Here is a 21,013-nt window from a genome sequence, read left to right on the forward strand (position 1 = left end):
AAGCAACTACGTTAAAATTATAGAAGCTAAACAAACCCCAGATACCTGCTTTCAGCCAGCCATCCTAGGAGCTGGAGCCGCAAAAAAGTTTCAATTACAGAAGGTAAATAAATCCCAGAATAAAAAAAAAAAAGAAAAAAAGGAGAGACTGGGAGCTTCAGTTGCAAGCTTGGCCCATCTGAAAACAGCCCTCAGCCCCTCATCCAGGCTGGCCAGGCACCCCAGTGGGGACCCCCACCTTTGAGAGGGTGCGGGCAGCCTGAAAACAGCCCTCAGCCTCTCATCCAGGCTGGCCAGGCACCCAAGCGGTACCCCCACCCTGATCCGGGACACCATTCAGGGCAAACCAGCCATCCCCCACCCGTGCACCAGGCCTCTATCCTATATAGTAAAAAGGTAATATGCAAACTGGCCCTAACAGCAGAAGAACTGGGAATGACTGGTCACTATGACACACACTGACCACCAGAGGGCAGACGCTCAATGCAGGAGCTGCCCTCTGGTGGTCAGTGAGCTCCCACATGGTGGAGCTCTGCTTAGCCATAAGCCAGGCTGATGACTTCCAGTACAGCAGTGGTGGTGGGAGCCTCTCCTACCTCCTCAGCAGCGCTTAGGATGTCTGACTGCAGCTTAGGCCTGCTCCCCGCTGGCAAGTGGACATTCCCTGAGGGCTGCCGGGCTGCCAGAAGGATGTCTGATTGCCAGCTTAGGCCCAATCCCCTGGGGAGCAGGCTTCAGCCAGCAGATGGTCATCCCCCGAGGGGTCCCAGACTGTGAGAGGGCACAGGCCGGTCTGAGTGACCTTCCCCTCCACCCCCCCCCCCCCCCCCCGCCACCGAGTGCACAAATTTTTGTGCACTGGACCTCTAGTCCATACATAAAGTACTATTCATCTAAAATTTCCATTGATATCAGAAATAATATGGGTACATTTTAAATGTATGAAATGTAAGTGAAAGAAGCCATACTTAAAAGGTTACACCTATATGACTCCATTTATATAATGTCTTGAAAAAGGCAAAACCAGGTACAGTGATTGCCCGGGAGTAGGAGTAGGGAATGAGGTTGAAAAAAAGAAACAGCACAAGGCAGTTTCTGTAAATGATGGAAATGCTCTGGATCTGGATGGTGGTGGTTGGTTATATGACTCAATGAATTTATCAAACTCATGGAACTCTATGCCTAAAAGAGTACGCTTTACTGTTAAGTTTCTAAAGGTAACTTTAGTCCAACTTTTCTCAGGAAGTTATACCAGGTCCCTCCACTGTGAATATCCTTCTCAGTCCCTACATTCGAAGGCACTGCTCTCCTGGAAAAACCTAGAAGAGAACTATGTTGCAGTCTCTATCACAGTCTGTTGCAGAGAGATAATTACTGGTTGAGTGCTTAACAGTTTAATCTGTACCATAAGGCATTGCATTTTTATTACACATGTTCTCAATAATTTAGCAGTGCTAATTCTCATTAATTGCACATTATCTGTTTGGACAGATCTAAATAGGAAAAGCAACTAAATTGTTATGACAATTATCTAGGTAATTAAACTTAAAGTGTACATTTTGTCTAAGCATCTGTTAGCATCTCCAGCCAGTAGGAAATAGTAAGAGTTTTGCTAAACACTACAATGTATTTTAGTTTTCCCCCTGGATAGAAAATAATTGTACTTACATTTTGTAAATTTAGTAAATATTCATAGTCTATTAAAATTATAATGCATGCTACCTTTTTCTCTGTGGCATATCCCTATGACTTCACCCTAATGAATGAGTTATATATAATGTCTCTACATAACCCATAATTAAGAAGATAATGAGTCAAATATAACAGTGGTCACATCTGTCTGCCTTTCCTTTCCCTTATAATAGTCACTTAAAAAAGAGAAGTGCTTAGAGAAAGCAATAGCTGTCTATTAACTCACCAGCTTTCTGTATCAAAGAGAAAGCATCATGAATTGAGGGGGGAGATTTGAAAGGTTCTCCCACCATAACCAGTTTGGCTCAGTGGATGGAGCATCGGCCTGTGGACTGAAGGGTCCCAGGTTCGATTCCGGTCAAGGGCATGTACCTTGGTTGCGGGTGCATCCCCAGTAGGAGGTGTGCAGGAGGCAGCTGATTGATGTTTCTCTCTCATTAATGTTTCTAACATTCTATCTCTTTCCCTTCCTCTCTGTAAAAAATCAATAAGATACATTTTTTAAAAAATGAAAAGTTCTCCCACCTTGATATTTCTTTTATGAATATAAAACAAGGAAAGTGTTCAAAGTGCAGAGAGTTGTCTATGCATAGCCAGTGTTTCTGATAAGCAAACATTGAGAAAAAATAAAGTATCTATACTCATAAAAGCGTAATATGCTTATTAGACCAAACAACTTTCTGGATGTCATTCTGGACAAAGCCACAGTGGCAGAGGCCGAAGCAGAGGCAGTTAGGGGTGATCAGACCAGCAGGGGAGCAGTTAGGGGTGATCAGGCTGGCAGGGGAGCAATTAGGGGGCAATCAGGCTGGCAGGGGAGAAGTTAGGGGTAATCAGGCTGGCAGGCAGAGGTGGTTAGGGGCCATCAGGCAGGCAGGGGAGTAGTTAGAGGCATAGGCTGGCAGGCAGAGGGGTTAGGGGCCATCAGGCAGGCAGGGGAGTAGTTAGAGGCATAGGCTGGCAGGCAGAGGGGTTAGGGGCGATCAGGCAGGCAGGCAGGCGAGCAGTTAGGAGCCAGCAGTCCTGGATTGTGAGAGGGATGTCCCAAATTGGAGAGGGTGCAGGCTGGGCTGAGGGACACACACCCCCTCCAGGCACAAATTTTGTGCACCAGGCTTCTAGCACAACAATAAAGGAAAAACTAAGTTGAATATTCCACAAAAGATGGCAGCAGTTGACTTATAGTTAGAAAGGGAAAATTGCTTATAACCAAATCTACAATGTTGCAAATCTTCAAGGACATCATGGTCATATTGTTATCTATATGACAGTGACCCTTGCAGCTACTGCACTGAATAAGCTTCACGATTCTACAAAGATTTAAATAATGACAAGAGTATCCAGTTCTAGCATTTGCCTAGATACACATGGATGAATTACCTTTGATTCCTTTCACTGTTCACATGTATAGAACTAAATGTATCTTTCTCATTAAAGCTTCTATGCTGTTTTGTGTAGAGATTCTAGCTAAATGTCTGGTGTCTGCCCAAGATTTACATTATATGCTTCTTCTACACTTTGGAGTTATCTTTTTTGTTTCTCTTTCCATTTATGATATACTAGTATAGGAAGAAGTCTTTATTCCTGGAATAAACAGAAACAGAGAATGATAACTATAGCCTCTAACTTCACTCTCATACTCACCTTTCTTCTTATTTATGGATATTTTTAATTATTAAAGTTGTTGGGATGGCATTGTTTAACAGGGTCGTATAGGTTTAAAGTGTATTTTTTTAATAAAATATCAGTATATTGCACTGCGTGCCCACCACCCAAAGTCAAACCATCTTCTGTCACCATATACTAGGCATACTCACATTTCTTATGCTCACAGAAGTATTAATGGGGGAGAATAGGAAAATATGATGGTACAACAACCCTGGCTTCTTTAAACCTAGTTTTGGGGGATTATAAAAATACAGTTGTTCTTGAACAATGTAGGGGTTAGGAGTACAGATCCCATGAGCAGTCAAAAATCTGTTTAACTTTTTAAAAAAATGTTGATTTTTAGAGAGAGGGGAATGATAAGGGAGAGAGAGAAAAACATTGATCAGCTGCCTACTGCACACCCCAACCAGGGATCAATCCTGCAACCAGGAGTGGAACTGGCAATATCTGGGCACATGGCCCCATGCTCAAACACCGAGCCACACCCACTGGGCTGTGTTTAACTTTTGACCCTCCTAAAACTTGACTACTAAAAGCATACTATTGACCAGAAGCCTTACTAATAGATAATGTGAACAGCCAATTAACACATATTTTGTATGTTATATGTTTTATATACTGTATTCTTACAATAAAGTAAGCTACAAAAAATAAAATATTAGAAAAACCACAAGGAAGAGAAGCTATTTACATATATATGCATTCATGACATACTTAACTTTTAATTTTTTTTTATTTCTAGGCTATGTGGTTCATCTGCAGTTTTTCAAATTGTCACAAATCTTCAAAATTTTTCCAATGTATTTATTTTTAAAATAGTACCCACATATAAGTGGACCCATGCCATTCAACCCTTTAGCCCTTCAAACATGATCCTATAACCCCCTCCAATATACTTTGTCATGGAATGATGTTGCTAATATTCTTAAGAATATTCATATATTTTTATATTTTTGTAAGTATTTAAATCAAAGGAAAGGACAGTAAAATTATCCCAAGATTTTTTCCATTATAATTACATCTTACTTATTGACTTTTGAATGACAAATAATCTTATAACAAGTTACAAAATAACTTATATTTCAAATAATTTTCCCAACTCTCCTCTACTGATATGAATGTCCACTAAATGAATATTTTTATTATTTATTATTCAAAAATTCTTACTTACTAAGTTCAACATTCATAGAAAGGCATTTAGGAAATCAAATATATCAATACAGAAATATACAGAGACATAAAGTTGAAGTGCTGCAATCAGCTAAAGAGGAGAGACTTCTAGCAATCCAAAAACCTGTCTTTGTTGATGCACAGCATTAGAACAATTCATATATTCATACTGGCAGTTGATCAACTCATTAAAGATCTCTCAGTAGTTCTGAGTGCTTCACATGGGTGTTTTTCTGGAAATACGAATTCTGCTGTGGCGAACATGTGCATCCACACCAGGTGGGAAAAGATAGTGGGAAGACCTCTTTGGTTGTGAGGATATAAAACCAAGAAGAACATATTAAATGGTCTTAGAAAAATACCAATAGAGTCTCTTGTCTTTAAAAAATGGTACCCGCACAGTAATGATGGTGTCATAATTTTTGGAATGAAGATATTTGTGATATTACTGACAAGCCAAGACAAGTGACTATAAAATTAGTCAGATTCTCCTCATGCTGTTATTGTGCACATGCTAGAGTCTCACTCCTGTCAGCATATTCTTTGGGTTGAATCTCCAGCAAACTGTAGAATCTTAGATACAGAAGATGAAAATTAACATTTTTCTCTTCTCAAATAAAAAGTTAAAAAGTTAGGCAAAAGAAAAGATCATTGAAAATCATGATCATTTACATCTCCTGTAACCATGTCTTATTATAGAGTTTTTAGCCATTGGGCCTCATTTAAAGCATTGTATTTAAGAACTCTAAACCACTCTAAATACATATGCAATTATAAGAAATTATTGATAAACTTCTAAGGCAGACATTTGTCTTACTTTTTTCATTTTTGTTATGTCTTATGAGATAATTGTGTGTGTTTTCCCTCACTTAGGTAATGCAATTCCAATGAATCTCATCCAAATAAAAAAAAAAAAAAACAGAATGCATTTTACACCTTTCAGATACATCTTGAAATACACAATAAACCGATATTTGAGTACAGGAATTCTTAAACCATTTTTTAGCAAGCCAATATGTTGAAATTTAAAAGATGACCGATTTAAATAAAATTTTAATGTTCTTACCTTTCTGGATATGTAAGTGATTTTAACATGAGACGCTGGATGCTATATTGGCATGTGCAACATTGATGATTAGAGTCTTGATAATATACCAAACCAATTCTTGAAATATTTACAACATCATTTAAAAACTGAGCAAGAATCTTGGCTTCTTGAAGTTTATAAAATGATTTATTCTTCCTAAACAGAAAATTTTATATACTCAGCGTATTAGTAATTTGAAATATAATTTCACTCTAAAATCAATATAATATTAACAATTCAGGATAGAAAAAGGCCAATTTTTTAGGAAAAGGCCAAACAATAAGTGTCTGTTAAAGTATTTATTAAAATAATTTATACAGTAATTTAAAACAAAATAATAATAACATTTACATCCCCATACACAACATTTGGAAATACTTTTTTGGGATAAATTGGGAAATTTTATCTTTCTGACTAGATGGTTAGATTGTTCATTTGTCTGAAATTAGAGAAGTCATCTTATGCTTCTTTTTATAGACCCCTGAACAGCTATCATGTAGTGGATATTCAAATAATATTCCTTTGTTGTTCTCTGCTACTTTATAAAATATTTGTGAATAATTCTAAAAGCCTGATAGTCAAAAGAAAAATAAATTTAGTATTTAATAAGTACAATTTCCTGAGCATTTATAATGTACCCAGGACATTAATCTAAAGGACACCTTCCCCAATACCTACCTCTCATTAAAAATAAAAATAAAAAATCGCCCTGACCGGTTTGGCTCAGTGGATAGAGCGTCGGCCTGAGGACGGAAGGGTCCCGGGTTCGATTCTGGTCAGGGGCGTGTGCCTTGGTTGCGGGCACGTCCCCAGTGGAGGTTGTGCAGGAAGCAGCTGATTGATGTTTCTAACTCTCTATCCCTCACCCTCTTCTCTGTAAAAAATCAATAAAATATATATTTTTTAAAAAATCATAAAATTTACAAATTTCCTCATGATTTTAAATTGCACCACTGCCTATTGCCCAAACCAGACAACTAGGGTTCATTTTTGATATTATCTTCTCTTTCAATCCCTCCATCAAATCTATCATAAATTCCTACTGACTTTACCTTTGAAATCTCTTGAATCTGCTTTGAATTCATCCTCATTTCTCCACCTCCACTACAAATCCTCTATCACAAGACTATTTCTTGCCCATATTTTTGTAACAGTACCCTGTCTTTCCTGCTTCCAATCTACAGAAGTCAAGCTGTTTTTACAAAATAAAAATCCAATCCTGACCCAACCAGATTGCCTCAGTTAAAACACATGAGTGATTTTCATTTTCCCAGTGAATAAAATATAAATCCTGAAACATGTCCTACAAATCTAGTTCCTACAAAACCTAGGTGTTCTCTCTCTACCTCTCTCCTTGCCTCCATTTGAAGACATAATGCACTTCCTTCAGCCCCTGAAATAGCCTATGATCCCTCCTGCTTCAAGGTCTTTGTCTGTATCAGTCTCTGCCTGGAATACAGCAAAGCAGACTAACTCTAGTTCATCATTTCATTCTTAACTAATAAATGTAAAATACCCTTAAAGAAACTTTTAGTGGCCCCACTAAATAATCCTCATCCCCAATTTTATGTTTCCTTACACATTATAATGTTCCTCAAGAACATTTTGAATGAATAGATTATATTTACATATTTTATTAATTATTTCATTATATTTATATTCTTCATTAGGCTGTACGCTTAATGAAGGTAGGACTATATCTATTTTTCTCATCACAGCACTAGAGGCCCAGTGCATGAAATTTGTGCATGCAGGGGAGTCCCTCAGCTTGGCCTGCACCCTCTTGCAGTCCAGGAGCCCTCAGGGGGTGTCTGACTGATGGCTTAGTCTGGCTCCTCACCACTGCACTCACCAGCAGTGAGCTCAGCTTCTGGATGAGCAGCACTCCCCCTGTGGGAGCACACTGACCACCAGGGGGCAGCTCCTGCATTGAGCGTCTGCCCCCTCATGGTCAGTGTGCGTCATTGTCACTGGTTGTTCTGCTGTTGGGCCAAAACCAGCTCTCTGAGATCCCCTGAGGGGTTCCGGATTGCAAGAGGATGCAGGCTAGGCTGAGGGACCCCACTGGTGCACAATTGGGGCTGGGGAGGGACGCGGGAGGTTGGCCAGCTGGGGAGGGACTGCAGGAGGGCTCCAGGGTGTGTCTGGCCCATCTCACTCAGTTCTGATCAGCCAGACTCCAAGAGCAAGCTAATGTACTGGCTGGAGCATCTGCCCCGCGGTGTTCAGTGCATGTCATAGCAAGCGGTTGAGCAGCCTTAGCATATTTTTAGCATATTACGCTTTGATTGGTTGAACAGCCAACTGAATGACCGGACACTTAGCATATTAGGCTTTTATTATGTAGGGTCCTCAGCATTTAGCACAGTGCCTACATCCATGTGGATATTCATAAAAATCATTTGAATAGAAAAATGATAAACATCATTTTATTTGTACTATATATTTGTAAAGTCTATCTGTTGTACTAGATAAGTTATGCAAAAAAATTCTAATTTGCCCAAAATTTTACCCCCAATTTTTAGTGCAGTTTCTGTCCTATAGAAGCTCTCAAGAATTTTTATTGATTAAATTGACTCCTTTCTATACATCTCCTAGCTCAGTGAATGGCACCGTAATTTAAATAGTCATAAAGATTAAAACTTGAAGTCACTCTAGATTGGTTTTATTTCCTTCATTTTCACATGTTTAATCATAAAAATAGATCTATTTAAATCCTAAAAACCCATTTCCACTTACTGGGTTTATGCCCCCATCATATCAATTATTACAATAGTCACCTCTCTGATATCGTTCCACTCTAATTGCCCCATTACTCATCCAGCTGGGGTATTGTTCCAACCTGAATATCCATTATTACTATCCCCTGTTTAAAATCCTATATTGGCATAATAATATATTTGGTACTATATTTAATGTATGTGATTTTTTAAAAATATGTTTTTATTGATTTCAAAGAAAGGAAGGGAGAGGGAGAGAGAGAGAGAGACATCAATGATGAGAGAGAATCCTTGATCAACTGCCTCCTGCATGCCCCTTACTAGAGATGTAGCCCACAATCCAGGCATATGCCCTGACCAGAAATCCAACCATGACTTCCCGGTTCATAGGTTGATGGTTAACCACTGAGCCACATTGGCTGGGCTAATGTATGTGATTATAATAACATAGAGAAGTGATCACACAATAACGCTAATATAAAACTCAGGATGCAGAACACATTTTCAATAAGATCATAATTTTGCTAAATAAAAACGTGTGTGCACTGAAAGGGCGAGGGCTACGCCCTCCATCTTATCCCGGATTCTCCATTTTTGGGCAGCAGCCTTAGCCATGTGCTCGGCAAGGGACTTCTTCCTGGAAGCCCAAGCCTCTGCTAGCCACACCCAGGATTTCTTTAAACTAACCAAAGACAATCAAGGGAAGTGTGCGCCATAGATATGACCACATCCTGTGTAACAAGACACCGACTTGCGCCTGGCCAATCGGCAGGGCCCACAGTCCTCTCTCCTCCCCTTACTCCAACCCCCCTATAAAACCCCTCTCCACACAGAGTTCTCTCTCTCTGGCGCTTGCCTCTGTGTCGGTGAGTGTAGTCGGGGAGCCGAGCTAGCTCGAATAAAGACGCTTTGCTTTTGCATCGGACTCGGCTGGCTCCCTGGTGGGCTTTTGGGGATCCTGAAATCTGGGCATAACATGCACAAGGGTATGTATAAGAAGATATAAGAGGAAAAGGAGGAGGTAAAGAAGGAAAGGTGTAGAAATTGACTATACCAGTAAACCAAATGTAAATCTAAATATCCCTAGGTGATATAATTATAGATTATTCTAATTTGCTACTATGTAATAGGACATGTCCTTTACAGCAGGAAAATATTTCTATTTTAATTTTTAGAAATAAAAATTAAATTTTTAGAAATAAAAAATACTTCTATTTTTTATTTCTCAAAAGAAAAATAAAAGATCATGTAGAAGTCTCTTATTCTCCTGGCATCTAAAACAGTTTAAATCTCAAAGCATAACTAAATTTATTAGCAAATAATTGTTAATAAAAACATAAATTAATTGGCCAGGTTTAGATGGACAGATTTACCATGGGTAAGTGTTCCACATTTTATGTTCTGTTATTTTAAAATGCACGAATTCAAGTATCTGAATAAAACACATTAATATTTCATGGTGATCTGCACAGAACATGATGTGTGTTTTTTTTTGGGGGGGGGGTTGTTTTTTGGGGTTTTTTTAAATATATTTTATTGATTTTTTACAGAGAGGAAGGGAGAGAGATAGAGAGTTAGAAACATCGATGAGAGAGAAACATCGATCAGCTGCCTCCTGCACATCTCCCACCGGGGATGTGCCCGCAACCCAGGCACACGCCCCCGACCGGAATCGAACCCGGGACCTTTCAGTCCGCAAGCCGACGCTCTATCCACTGAGCCAAACCGGTTTCAGCAGAACATGATGTTTTAAAGGTAATCAAGACTCACAATTTATTTGACTTCTGAACAAGTGTGAAACAACTGCTCTAGGACTATAGTCTGTGTGCTGTTATTGAAATTAGGAACATTCCTCTCTCCGTGCCTTTGAAAGCACCCTGCATAGAAAACCCACACTACTTTGATTAGCTTCCAAATTGGATGCTCAAAAAAGCCAAACATTTAATTTATGAATAAAAATAATATTAAATTATACTTACTTATAGAGCCATGGTTCTTCAACCCTTCCAAGCCGGTTTAATAATTTAAATGTAATATAGCCATCCATCGTTGTGTTATCTACAATTACACTGAGAACAAAATAATAGGCTACAACACAAAAATACAAAATATAGTTCACATTTTTAAAATAAATTGTTTTGGCACATACATAGATACACATGTATATATATATACAAGCACATAAGAACATATTATATATGTAAATAATGTCAAGAGGCACTTATTTGGTATATGGATAATATATTTTACTTCTTATAAATTTTTAACTAGTCATGAAAATAAGAAATGACAAAGCCTGTCAGACATCATGGGTATGGTGAAGAGGTGAACAAATAATTAGTGAATACTAATTCTTCTGCAAACCAAAAGTTTTCAGAATTTAGGTCAATTAAACTATTTTTAAAAATATATTACCTATAAAATAAATATAGCATTCCCTAATTATCAAATTAATAGTCCTAGCTAAGCTTGCTTGACAAATATAATTCCCCATTTCACTGGTTGTTTAGGATTGACTATGAAATTAAATAATCATAGGTAGAGTAAGCTCATGGTAGTTCCTATTCAAAATGCTCCTTTTAAAAATTGATACAGTATATCTTTCAGAGGCAAGGATTCTGAGCTTACCACTATAGTTTATAGTGACTGGGCTAAACAGAAAGTTCTGACTCTCTGTGAGTTTTCACAAGTACTGAACACCGTGCCCTAAAGACAATGTATAAACAGGAAATGGAATGCATGAAATTTTCTTGTGAGAAATACATGTAATTTCTTGTCTGATACTTATTACTACCTCCAATAGGTGATGGATTTATAATTGGACCTCATCCATTTCTAACACAAGAGGAATGCTTCTTACTTTGAAGTGACTGCCCAACTGTAGACAAAATATTTTGGTCCACCTCACCCAAAAAAGGCAGGTGTTCAGACTTGCTCACGTGATTTCTGGCAGCATAACATATTGAGATATTACAGAAAGCCTTCTTTCAGCTAAAGCACATACTAATAGACATTTTGGATGTACAATCCATAAATTAAATTACAGCAAAGCTCAGATGAAGAAGAGGAATATTAGGAGGCACTTAAGAACTGGGTGTAGCTTGAAAACAGAAGATGTGATGTTTAGTAACATGAAAAACATGCTCACCTGTCTGAAGTCAATTAAGGACTCAGAGACACAAAGGCAACAAAAGCAAAACGTTTAATGGCGGTCTTGCAAGATCAGGTGTCTGGTGGAGCAGGCGCACCTTTTTGAGAAGTTACCACAAGCAATTTATCCCTAGTGCCCAAGAGTCTCTCTCCAGGTTCCTCATCCGCTGAGTACTATGGAGTTAACATTCCCCCCCGAATGTCACCTAGGTCTTATTGTTTCCCATTGGGTTATTCAAAAAGTAGGCTGAGGACCTTTCTAGCTGTCTCCACCTCCCTGTGCTGGGAAGGACTTCCTGGAATAGGTGCTGTTGGTCACATGCAAATTTCCTTGTTCTTATTACAGTTTGCCCTGGGACTTTATCTGTGTAAGCCTTGTGGTTCAGTAACTGGCTGGTTGCCGGGGTTTATGTTCCAGTATCAGGAAGGGTTCAGGAATCTGGAAAGGGGCTGCGAGTATATGACATAGAAATCCAGAGACCAATAAAGAGTCCGGAGACAAGATATAATTTTGAAAGGCATTGGGGGTCAGAGGACCTTCAGCTAAAGGAACTGAAGAGCCCCTCCTTGTCTAGGACCCTTGCTTTTATTAACACAATTTGTCCTAAGGCAAGGTGGAGATAATACACTTCAATGGGTAAGGTATCAAAGGGTACAGAGTCCATTGTCAGAATCAGGGGAATAGCCTATGGCTGTTCAGGTGTTTGGCCAGTAGGAGGCAATAACATGTAAATTAAGATGCCCTTTAACTGTCTGGCAGCCACAATCAGTTTCCTATTCAGGTTTGGGGAAATGCCTTTAGCCATTTCCAACAGGTGACTACATGTGTGACTCAACCCTGTTGAGTCCCCAAGTCTCATCAACCTTTTGATGAAACTCTTGAAATTATGACATGCTGAAATTGTTCTACGGCAGCTGGTAAGCATGCTGCTAGTATATTTCCACTGAAAGCTAACTACACTGAAGATGGACCACAGAGGCTTATTTTCTACAAGTAATAGGGCGAAAAAAAAATCCCTGCACAGTATTTTATATTAGGGTCTGAGGTTAAGTAAAAAAAGACACAATTATCTGAAACTAAAGAAAACATGACATAATATGGAATTTACATTCACCACTTGGTGAGACACCTCTCCCCAATCTGTATCAAAAATGCTCCAGGATTATGGAATGTAAATTTTGGGTGGAAAAATCCAACTTTTATGGGAGAGATTTTGAAGAAGAGCTGACTGTTAAGAATTTTCTGCCGAAACCGGTTTGGCTCAGTGGATAGAGCATCGGACTGCGGACTGAAAGGTCCCAGGTTCGATTCCGGTCAAGGGCATGTACCTGGGTTGCGGGCACATCCCCAGTGGGAGATGTGCAGGAGGCAGCTGATTGATGTTTCTCTCTCATCGATGTTTCTGACTCTCTATCTCTCTCCTTTCCTCTCTGTTAAAAATCAATAAAATATATTTTTTTAAAAAAAGAATTTTCTGTAATAGAAGAAGATATGAATTTTTATTTTGATAGTAGAAATATTTTTCTTTCCTTTTGATAGAGACTGCGACTGATCCGTAAGACTAGAAAATTATAATAAATCATGTCTGGATGAATAGATAGGTAAATATAACCAAAAGAAAACCACAGATTTCTGTATAGAACAATTGCATTGACAATAAATTTAAAAATAAATAAATTTATCTGGAAAAATTAATATCTTCAAAGTGCTGAGCAAAAATAACTCTCGATGTAGAATTCTATCCTGAACTAACTTTATATTGCAGAAAAAGAGAAAGATAAGATCATTTCAAGAAAACACAAAACAAAAACTGAGAGGGACTGCTAGCGAAAAGTCATTAAGGATCTATTTCAGCAAGATAGAAGTTAGACCCAGAAGAAAAAAGTGGGGAAAACAGGGTAAGATAAAGTGTAAAAAAGTGAAATTATTAAATATAAGTGAGCATTTGATATAGTAATAATATTCATAATAAATATTGATTGTTAGATAAGAAGTGAAATAAAATAATACAGAATATAATATAGAAGATAGAAAAGAATACACACAATTCAAAAGCTCTACGAGGCAAATTCTTGTGACAGAATCCAATAAATAGTTTTTGAGGCAAGATGCATTCTTATATGTAAAGCAAAAAAGAAGAAAGCTGCCAGGGAAATATAACAATCCTGAACCTTTATACATCTAAAGAATTACATCATCAGAATACATAAGCAAAAACTTAAACAATGTGACTGCCTGCTAAAAAAGAAGTTTAAATATAACTCAAAATCCTAACATAATAGACAAAATTTCCAGGATGTGATTGAAAATTATCCATTATACTTAGAACAAAGACAATCACATCTTTGGTGGGAAAGACAATCAACTATTGCTAGCACTGAGATGACTCAGATGTCAGGATCATCTGACAAGAATTTTAAGGAAGCCATCATAAAAATACTTCAAAGTCAGAGTCTTTTAAAAAATAAAAGAATAGAAATTTCTCAGCAAATAAATAGAAGCTATAAAAGAAAACAAAGTAGAAATTACATAAATAAAAAATATAACAACATAAAAAAGTCACTGGATATGCTCATTAGTAGAGTGGCGATGACACAGGATAGAAATCAGTGAACTTGAACACAGGTAAATCTGCCGCTCATTCTGTACCACAGAGAAAAAACAGATTAAGAAAAAAAAATCGAAGAGTCTCAGGGACTTGTGGAACCATAACGAAGATGGAATATGTGTGTTAGCAGAGTGCAAGAGGATGGAAAAGAGAGTGGAACTAAAACAATATTCAAAGAAATAATATCTGAAAACTTTCTAAATTTGGTAAAGAAAAAAACCCCACACAGATTCAAGAAACTGAGTAAAAGTGAATAAACCTAAAGAAATCCTCGCCAAGATATATCATAATTAAAGTTTAGAAAATTACAAATAAAGAATATAATCTTGAAAGTAGCCAACGAGAAAAGATGAATTACCTACAGGAGAACACCAATTTGAGTCGCAAAAGATTCCTTACCTGAAACCACAGAGGCCAAAAGGAAGTGGCACAATATTTTTCAAGTGCTAAAAGAAAGAATATTTTATATCCAGCAAAACTATCCTTTGAGAACAAAGAAGAACTAAAGACAATCTTAAAGAAAAACTAAAAGAATTTCTCATTACCAGACCCATTCTTAATTATTATAAGAGTGAATTTCTTCAAACATAAATTAATTGGTAAAATAAATACTCTTAGAACATAAGAAACAAAAAGGGAACAATGGAAAGATAAGAATATGTGTACATACAATAGATTATCCCTTTTATCATGAGTTTTATAAATCTCATTTGATGATTACAACAAAAATTATCATACAACCTAATATTAAGACAATGATATTTAAAAGTGAAGAATGTAAAGGTATCTAAATGGAAGTGAGGTTCCCATATTTCACTAAAGTGGTAAAATGCTGATAACAGTAGATTGAAAAATCACATATGCATATTTTAATTGCGGTATGCATCCCCAAATATGTCATTCCTAATCTCTGGAACTTTTCAATATATTACTTTACTAGTAAGTGACAAAGGATAATTAAGATAGCAAATGTAATTTATGTTGTTAAACAACTGGCATTAAAATAGAAAGATTACCCTAAACTATCCAAGTAGGTCCAATGTAATCACAAGAATTGCAATCACAAGACCTTAAAAGCAGAAGAGGAAGACAAAATAAGAGAATCTAAAAATAGATGTGATACAGAAGAATCAAAGTGAAACAGTGTGAGGAATCAATCCAATATTTTAGAAGATGAGGCCACAAACCAAGGAATACAGACAGCCTTTAGAACATCGGTTCTCAATCTGTGGTTCACGACCCCTTTGGGGGTCGAACGACCCTTTCACAGGGGTGGCCTAAGACCATTGGAAAACACATATATAATTACATATTGCTTTTGTGATTAATCACTATGCTTTAATTATGTTCAATTTGTAACAATGAAAATATATCCTGCATATCAGATATTTACAGTATGATTCATAACAGTAGCAAAATTACAGTTATGAAGTAGCAATGAAAATAATTTTATGGTTGGGGGTCACCACAACATGAGGAACTGTATTAAAGGGTTGTGGCATTAGGAAGGTTGAGAACCACTGCTCTAGAAACTTAAAAAGTCAAGGAAATAGATTCTCCCACTTGAGCCTCCAGAAAGGAGCTCAGTCCTGCTGACATCTTGATTTTACACAGTAATGCTTGTTTTAGACTTCTGATCTACATACCATCCTATATAATTCCTATATAATAAAAGCATAATATGCAAATTGACTGAACAACAGAATGACCACTAGGTGTGGGGGGGTGGGGGAGGGCCAGCGAGCAGGTGGCACCAGAACAGCCAAGGTGCATGCCAGCAGGCAGAGGGAGGGGACGGTGATGGGATAGTGATGGGGTAGAGGCGGGTGGCAGTGACCAACGCCGGGGCGATAGGGGCTGGCATCATCCCCTGATCACACGCCTGGTCACCTCCCATAGAGGGAGGCCACAGGTGGTAGCAGCAGTGCGGCAATTCAGGGTGGGGCCAGCCACTCGCAGTCCCCAGATAGGCCCACCTGGGTCGCTTCCTATAGAGAAAGGCCACCAGTGACCATGGTGGGGCGATTCGGGTAGGGGTGGCTGCTCACCACCCTCAGATAGGCCCGCCCCGAAATAGGCCCACAGAGGAAGGCCAGACTGCCATCAGTTGGACATATCCTGAGGGCTCCCAGACTGAAAGAGGACACAGGCTGAGCTGAAGGACCCCCCACCAAGTGCATGGATTTTTGTGCACTGGGCCTCTAGTCCTATATAATAAAAGCCCAACGACCGAACAGTGGAACAACCAGAATGACCAGTTGACCAGTCGCTATGACACGCACTGACCACCAGGGGGCAGACACTCAACTCTGGAGCTGCCCCCAGGTGGTCAGTGCGCTCCCACAGTAGGAGCACTACTCAGCTGACCAGAATGATTGGCACCCCCACAGCAGGAGCAGCCACTCAGAGGGTGGGTCCACAGCTGCTCAGCTGACCGGATGAGCAGTGCTCCCACAGCAGGCAGATCCCCATAGGCCACGACCGCAACAGTGCATGAATCCCATGCACTGGGCCTCTAGTACAATAATAAATGTATGTGCTTTTAGCCACTGAAGTGTGTGGTAATTTATTATGGCAGTGATGGAAAATAAATACCAAATTTGGTATGAAAACTGAGATGGTTTTACAACACCTGAAATGAGAAATTCTCAATGAGCAGAAGCTTAAAGTATTTTGAGGAGCATGACATAAAAACTAGATAACCTTGATTATATTATTAGTAAAAACGTAGATGTTAATAATTCTACTAGAGAGGACTTAGAAAGAAGAGAAGAACGTGTTATTGGAAATTGAAGGAAAAAGAATCCTTGCTATACAGTCACAGAAATAGCTTACCAAAATTATATCCCAATATTATGTGGAAAGTAGAAATTCCAAATTAAAAAAAAAACACAATTGGACATTTAGCTGAGGGGATTGCCAGAGGATTGAAAGTGTAGCCTTATTTGCTATTAGTGTTTATGGCTAAATATAAGGGAAAACATAAACTGAAATAAAAGTTTTAAAGAAAAGCAAAACCTATCCTGAGGATTTGAAAAATTATTATCTTACCAAGTTTGGAAAGATACCTTAACTAAAAGATTCGCCATCAGAAAACCATGCTCTAGAGAAAAAATGCTAGAAATGTGGCTGGACAATCTTTTGCCTTTAGAAAGATCAAAAAGTCAAAGTATTCAGTAATACAAATGTCTCTGAAAAGATTAGTGTGTGACTCATAGATTCTGTTATAGTAATAAGTTTAGTTAATATAAGTTAGCATAAGCAAACTCCATTTTGTATTAGTATAGGTTAGCATAAGCAAATTTCATTTTGTATTAGAGGGAATTTTAACTTTACTTAGAAGAGGAACTAACTTGTGTGTGTGTGTATGTATGACCCTGATAAATAACTTGACTTTACTTAGAAGAGGAACTAACTTGTGTATGTGTGTGTGTGATCCTGATAAATAACTTGTAACTCCCTGCATATGCACCCCTGATAAATAACTTGTAACTCCATGCCTATGCCCCCCCGGTAAACAACTTATAACTCCCTGCGTGTTTATTCTGATAAGCCCAGAAGACACCCCCGGAGCACACTAAGATGAGACACTGAAGAAGCCCCCAGGGGTATAAAAAGGACTCTGTTAGACGCCTGTCTGACCTACACAGACAAAACATTCTCCTTCACCCTGGAAACTGCTGTCCCTGCTCTGCTTCTGAGCCCAGACTGAGAGGCTTCTCTTCGTGTCAAGAGACCAAGCATCTTGCAGCTGCATACCTGACGACCTCCATGTGTCTCTGTCAGTCAGTGTCTCAGGTGGCCTGCCAAGGACTGAAACCCATCAGCTCTCTGGTAAATAAACATGTGTGATTCTTGCATTTGTTTGTCTCCTGTGTCTCCTCTCTTCGTAGTTTTAGTTTAAGCTCGGCCTAATTAATAAATAATAAGTACCCTTTGACATCTGTATTGGTATATCCAAATGAGGTGCTCTGGGTCACCTGTGCATACGTTCCCATAGAAGTGGAACAGATTCCCTCAGCCATTTCTAAGCAGAAGCAAAAAAATGTAGAAAACATATTTTCAGGAATCTTTTGTCTAATTGAATGCATTTCTGTGATATATATGGAGATCTACAAGGTTTTTGAGAATGTTGTAGCAATATAAATACTGCCAGCTTGAACTGAAAAGTGCATAGACACTACAAAATGAAAGAAGATATAGGACTCCCACAATTCTACAGGCAACAAATCTACATATATATAAAAGCCTAAATGACTGTTCAACCCTTCAACCAGTAGCTTTGATGTGCATTGACCACCAGGGGCAGACACTCAACACACAGGCATGAAAACATGGAACAGACTGATGAATCTCGGAGGGAAAGGGGAGCAGGGAGGGCAGGAATAGGTTAACCAAAGATCTTATATGCATACTAGAGGCCCGGTGCACATGCACCAGTGGGGTCCCTCGGACTGGCCTGTGGGGATTGGGCTGAAATTGGCAGTCTAACATCCCCAATGGGTTCCAGATTGTGAGAGGGTGCAGGCCAGGCCAAGGGACCCCACTCGTGCACAAATCCATGCACCAGGCCTCTAGTAGGCTAATAGAACTATTCGGATGGAATTATATGCCACCATTCATATAAAAGTGAAAAAATAAAGAAGGATAACTCTAAGAGCCTAGAATATGGACTTGTGAAACCAAAGGGCAGAACCAGGGTGAATGAACCAGAGGGAACTATTCACAGGCCTTGAAACCAAATGAAATTTGTCTCACTGAACTGTAAAACTGCTTAAAAACATTGACTGCATTTTCCTTTTATTTTTTCTCTTTTGAACAGGAATGTCTATAACTAGTTTCCTTTGCCTGCTTCACCACTCTATTTTGGGAGCAAGTAACTTAATTCTTCAATTTCATAGGCTCACAAGTGGAGACAAATTTTGCCCAAAGATAGAAACTATCTAGAGCAGCCGTGGGCAAACTACAGCCCACGGACCGGATCCAGCCCGTTTGAAATGAATAAAACTAAAAAATAAAAAAAGACCGTACACTTTTATGTAATGATGTTTACTTTGAATTTATATTAGTTCACACAAACACTCCATCCATGCTTTTTTTCTGGCCCTCTTGTCCAGTTTAAGAACCTATTGTGGCCCTCGAGTCAAAAAGTTTGCCCACCCCTGATCTAGAGTCTCACCCAAATCTGATTTACATTTAGAATTAAATTATAAGATTTGGACTATTTTATCTTATGAGATTAAATGAGATTTTTTACTTTGAGTTGATAATGGTTGAGGCCAACCAACAAAATCTTATTGATATATACAGACCATTCCACCCAACAAAAGCAGAATACACATTAATTTTAGGTGCCTATGAAGCATTCATCCAAATATTCTAGGCTATAAAAAAACAACAACACTGATTTTAAAAAAATTGAAATTGTACAGTTCATTCTCTAACCATAATGACACCATATAATAAATTAAAAACAGATAATAGGAAAATCTCTAAACATGTGAAATTAAACAACATGCTTATTTTTCAAAAACCATGGCCAAAGAAGTGTCAAAAAGAAATATATAAAACTAAGTGAAAATGAAAATACAATCTACCAGAACATGTGCAATACAGCTATATATAGCAGTGATTGGAGAAAAAGTCATAGGAATAGAAATGAAATATCTCAAACCAACAATCTAAGATCCTGCCTGAAGAGAAAAAAAAAAATTAAAACTATTCCAAAAAATGTAGGAGGAAGGATATAATAAATAATAAAACAGAAATCAATGAATTAATTCTGAAAACAATATAAAATCAATTAAACAAAAAGCTGGCTCTTTGGGGGTGGGGGAAGTAACAGAATTGACTAACTTCCAGCAACATATACAAAAGTAAAAAGAAAGAAGACACAAGTCACCGCTACCACCAATGAAACAGAAGATACCACAGATACTGTAGTCATTTAAAATTTAATAAATGACTTTATTTAACAACTTTATCCCATAAATTTGATGCCTTAGAAATAATGGGCCAAATCTTGAAAACCAAAAACTACAAATTCAACCAAGATGTAACTGATAGTCAGAGTAGCCCTATATCCATTAAAGAAATTCAATTTGTAATTAAAAAGCTTTCAAAAATAAAAATCTTGAGGCCCAGATGGCTGTCCTCAAAATTCTATCAATTATCTAAAAAAGAATTAACACCAACTTTGCACAATATATGCCAGAAAATAATAAAAGAGAGAACCCTTACCAACTCATTTTATGAGTTTATGTTACTCTCGTATAAATAAAATGTTGCTCTCATGAACTTCAACACAAAGTCCTCAACAAAATATTAACAAACCAAATCGAATAACGTATAAAATAATTTGCTATAATCAAATTGGATATATTACAGGAACACAAGATAAATTCACATTCTATAATCAATGTAATCCACTATTTCAATAAATTAAAGGAAGAATTTATATGATTACATTAATAATCCCAAAGAAGCATTTGACAAAATCCAAAACACATTTATTTATGAGAAAAAGTTTTAACAAGTTAGATACAGAAAGGAATTATTTCATCTCTATAAGTATCATATACAAAAATCTTATAGGTAACAGCATACTTAATGGTGAAATATTGAATGTTTTTCCCCTAAGATTAGGAAGAAGGCAACATGACTTCTCTCACTGTTCTTATTCAACACAATACTGGGAGTTTTAGCTACTAAAGTAAGTCAATAAAAATAAATAAAAAGCATACAGATTAGAAAGAAAGAAAATAAAAGTCTCTATTTGTAGGTGACATGATCTTACCTAATAATAGACAAACATGTAAATTAACTGTCCCTCTGCTATGCTCACCAGCCAATCAAGAGAGCATGCAAATTAACCCAACGAAGATGTCGGTTAATTTGCATACATAGGGGCGAAGCAG

General features: G+C 37.8%; 1 protein-coding gene across 1 annotated transcript in view; it reads right to left on the bottom strand.

Annotated features, from left to right (window-relative positions):
- Positions 1–5,592: 5,592 nt before the first annotated feature.
- LIPI (lipase I) overlaps positions 5,593–21,013 on the bottom strand; it is a gene marked incomplete at both ends in the record, with an annotated part of 77,147 nt that continues 61,726 nt past the window's right edge. The window contains 2 exons of the mRNA XM_081087412.1: positions 5,593–5,773; positions 10,317–10,425. Of these exons, the coding sequence (XP_080943538.1) occupies positions 5,593–5,773; positions 10,317–10,425 (290 nt within the window). The remainder of the gene's footprint in view (positions 5,774–10,316; positions 10,426–21,013) is intronic.

Source organism: Myotis nattereri (assembly GCF_964212035.1).
Source record: "Myotis nattereri genome assembly, chromosome: 3".
Taxonomy (NCBI): Eukaryota; Metazoa; Chordata; class Mammalia; order Chiroptera; family Vespertilionidae; genus Myotis; species Myotis nattereri.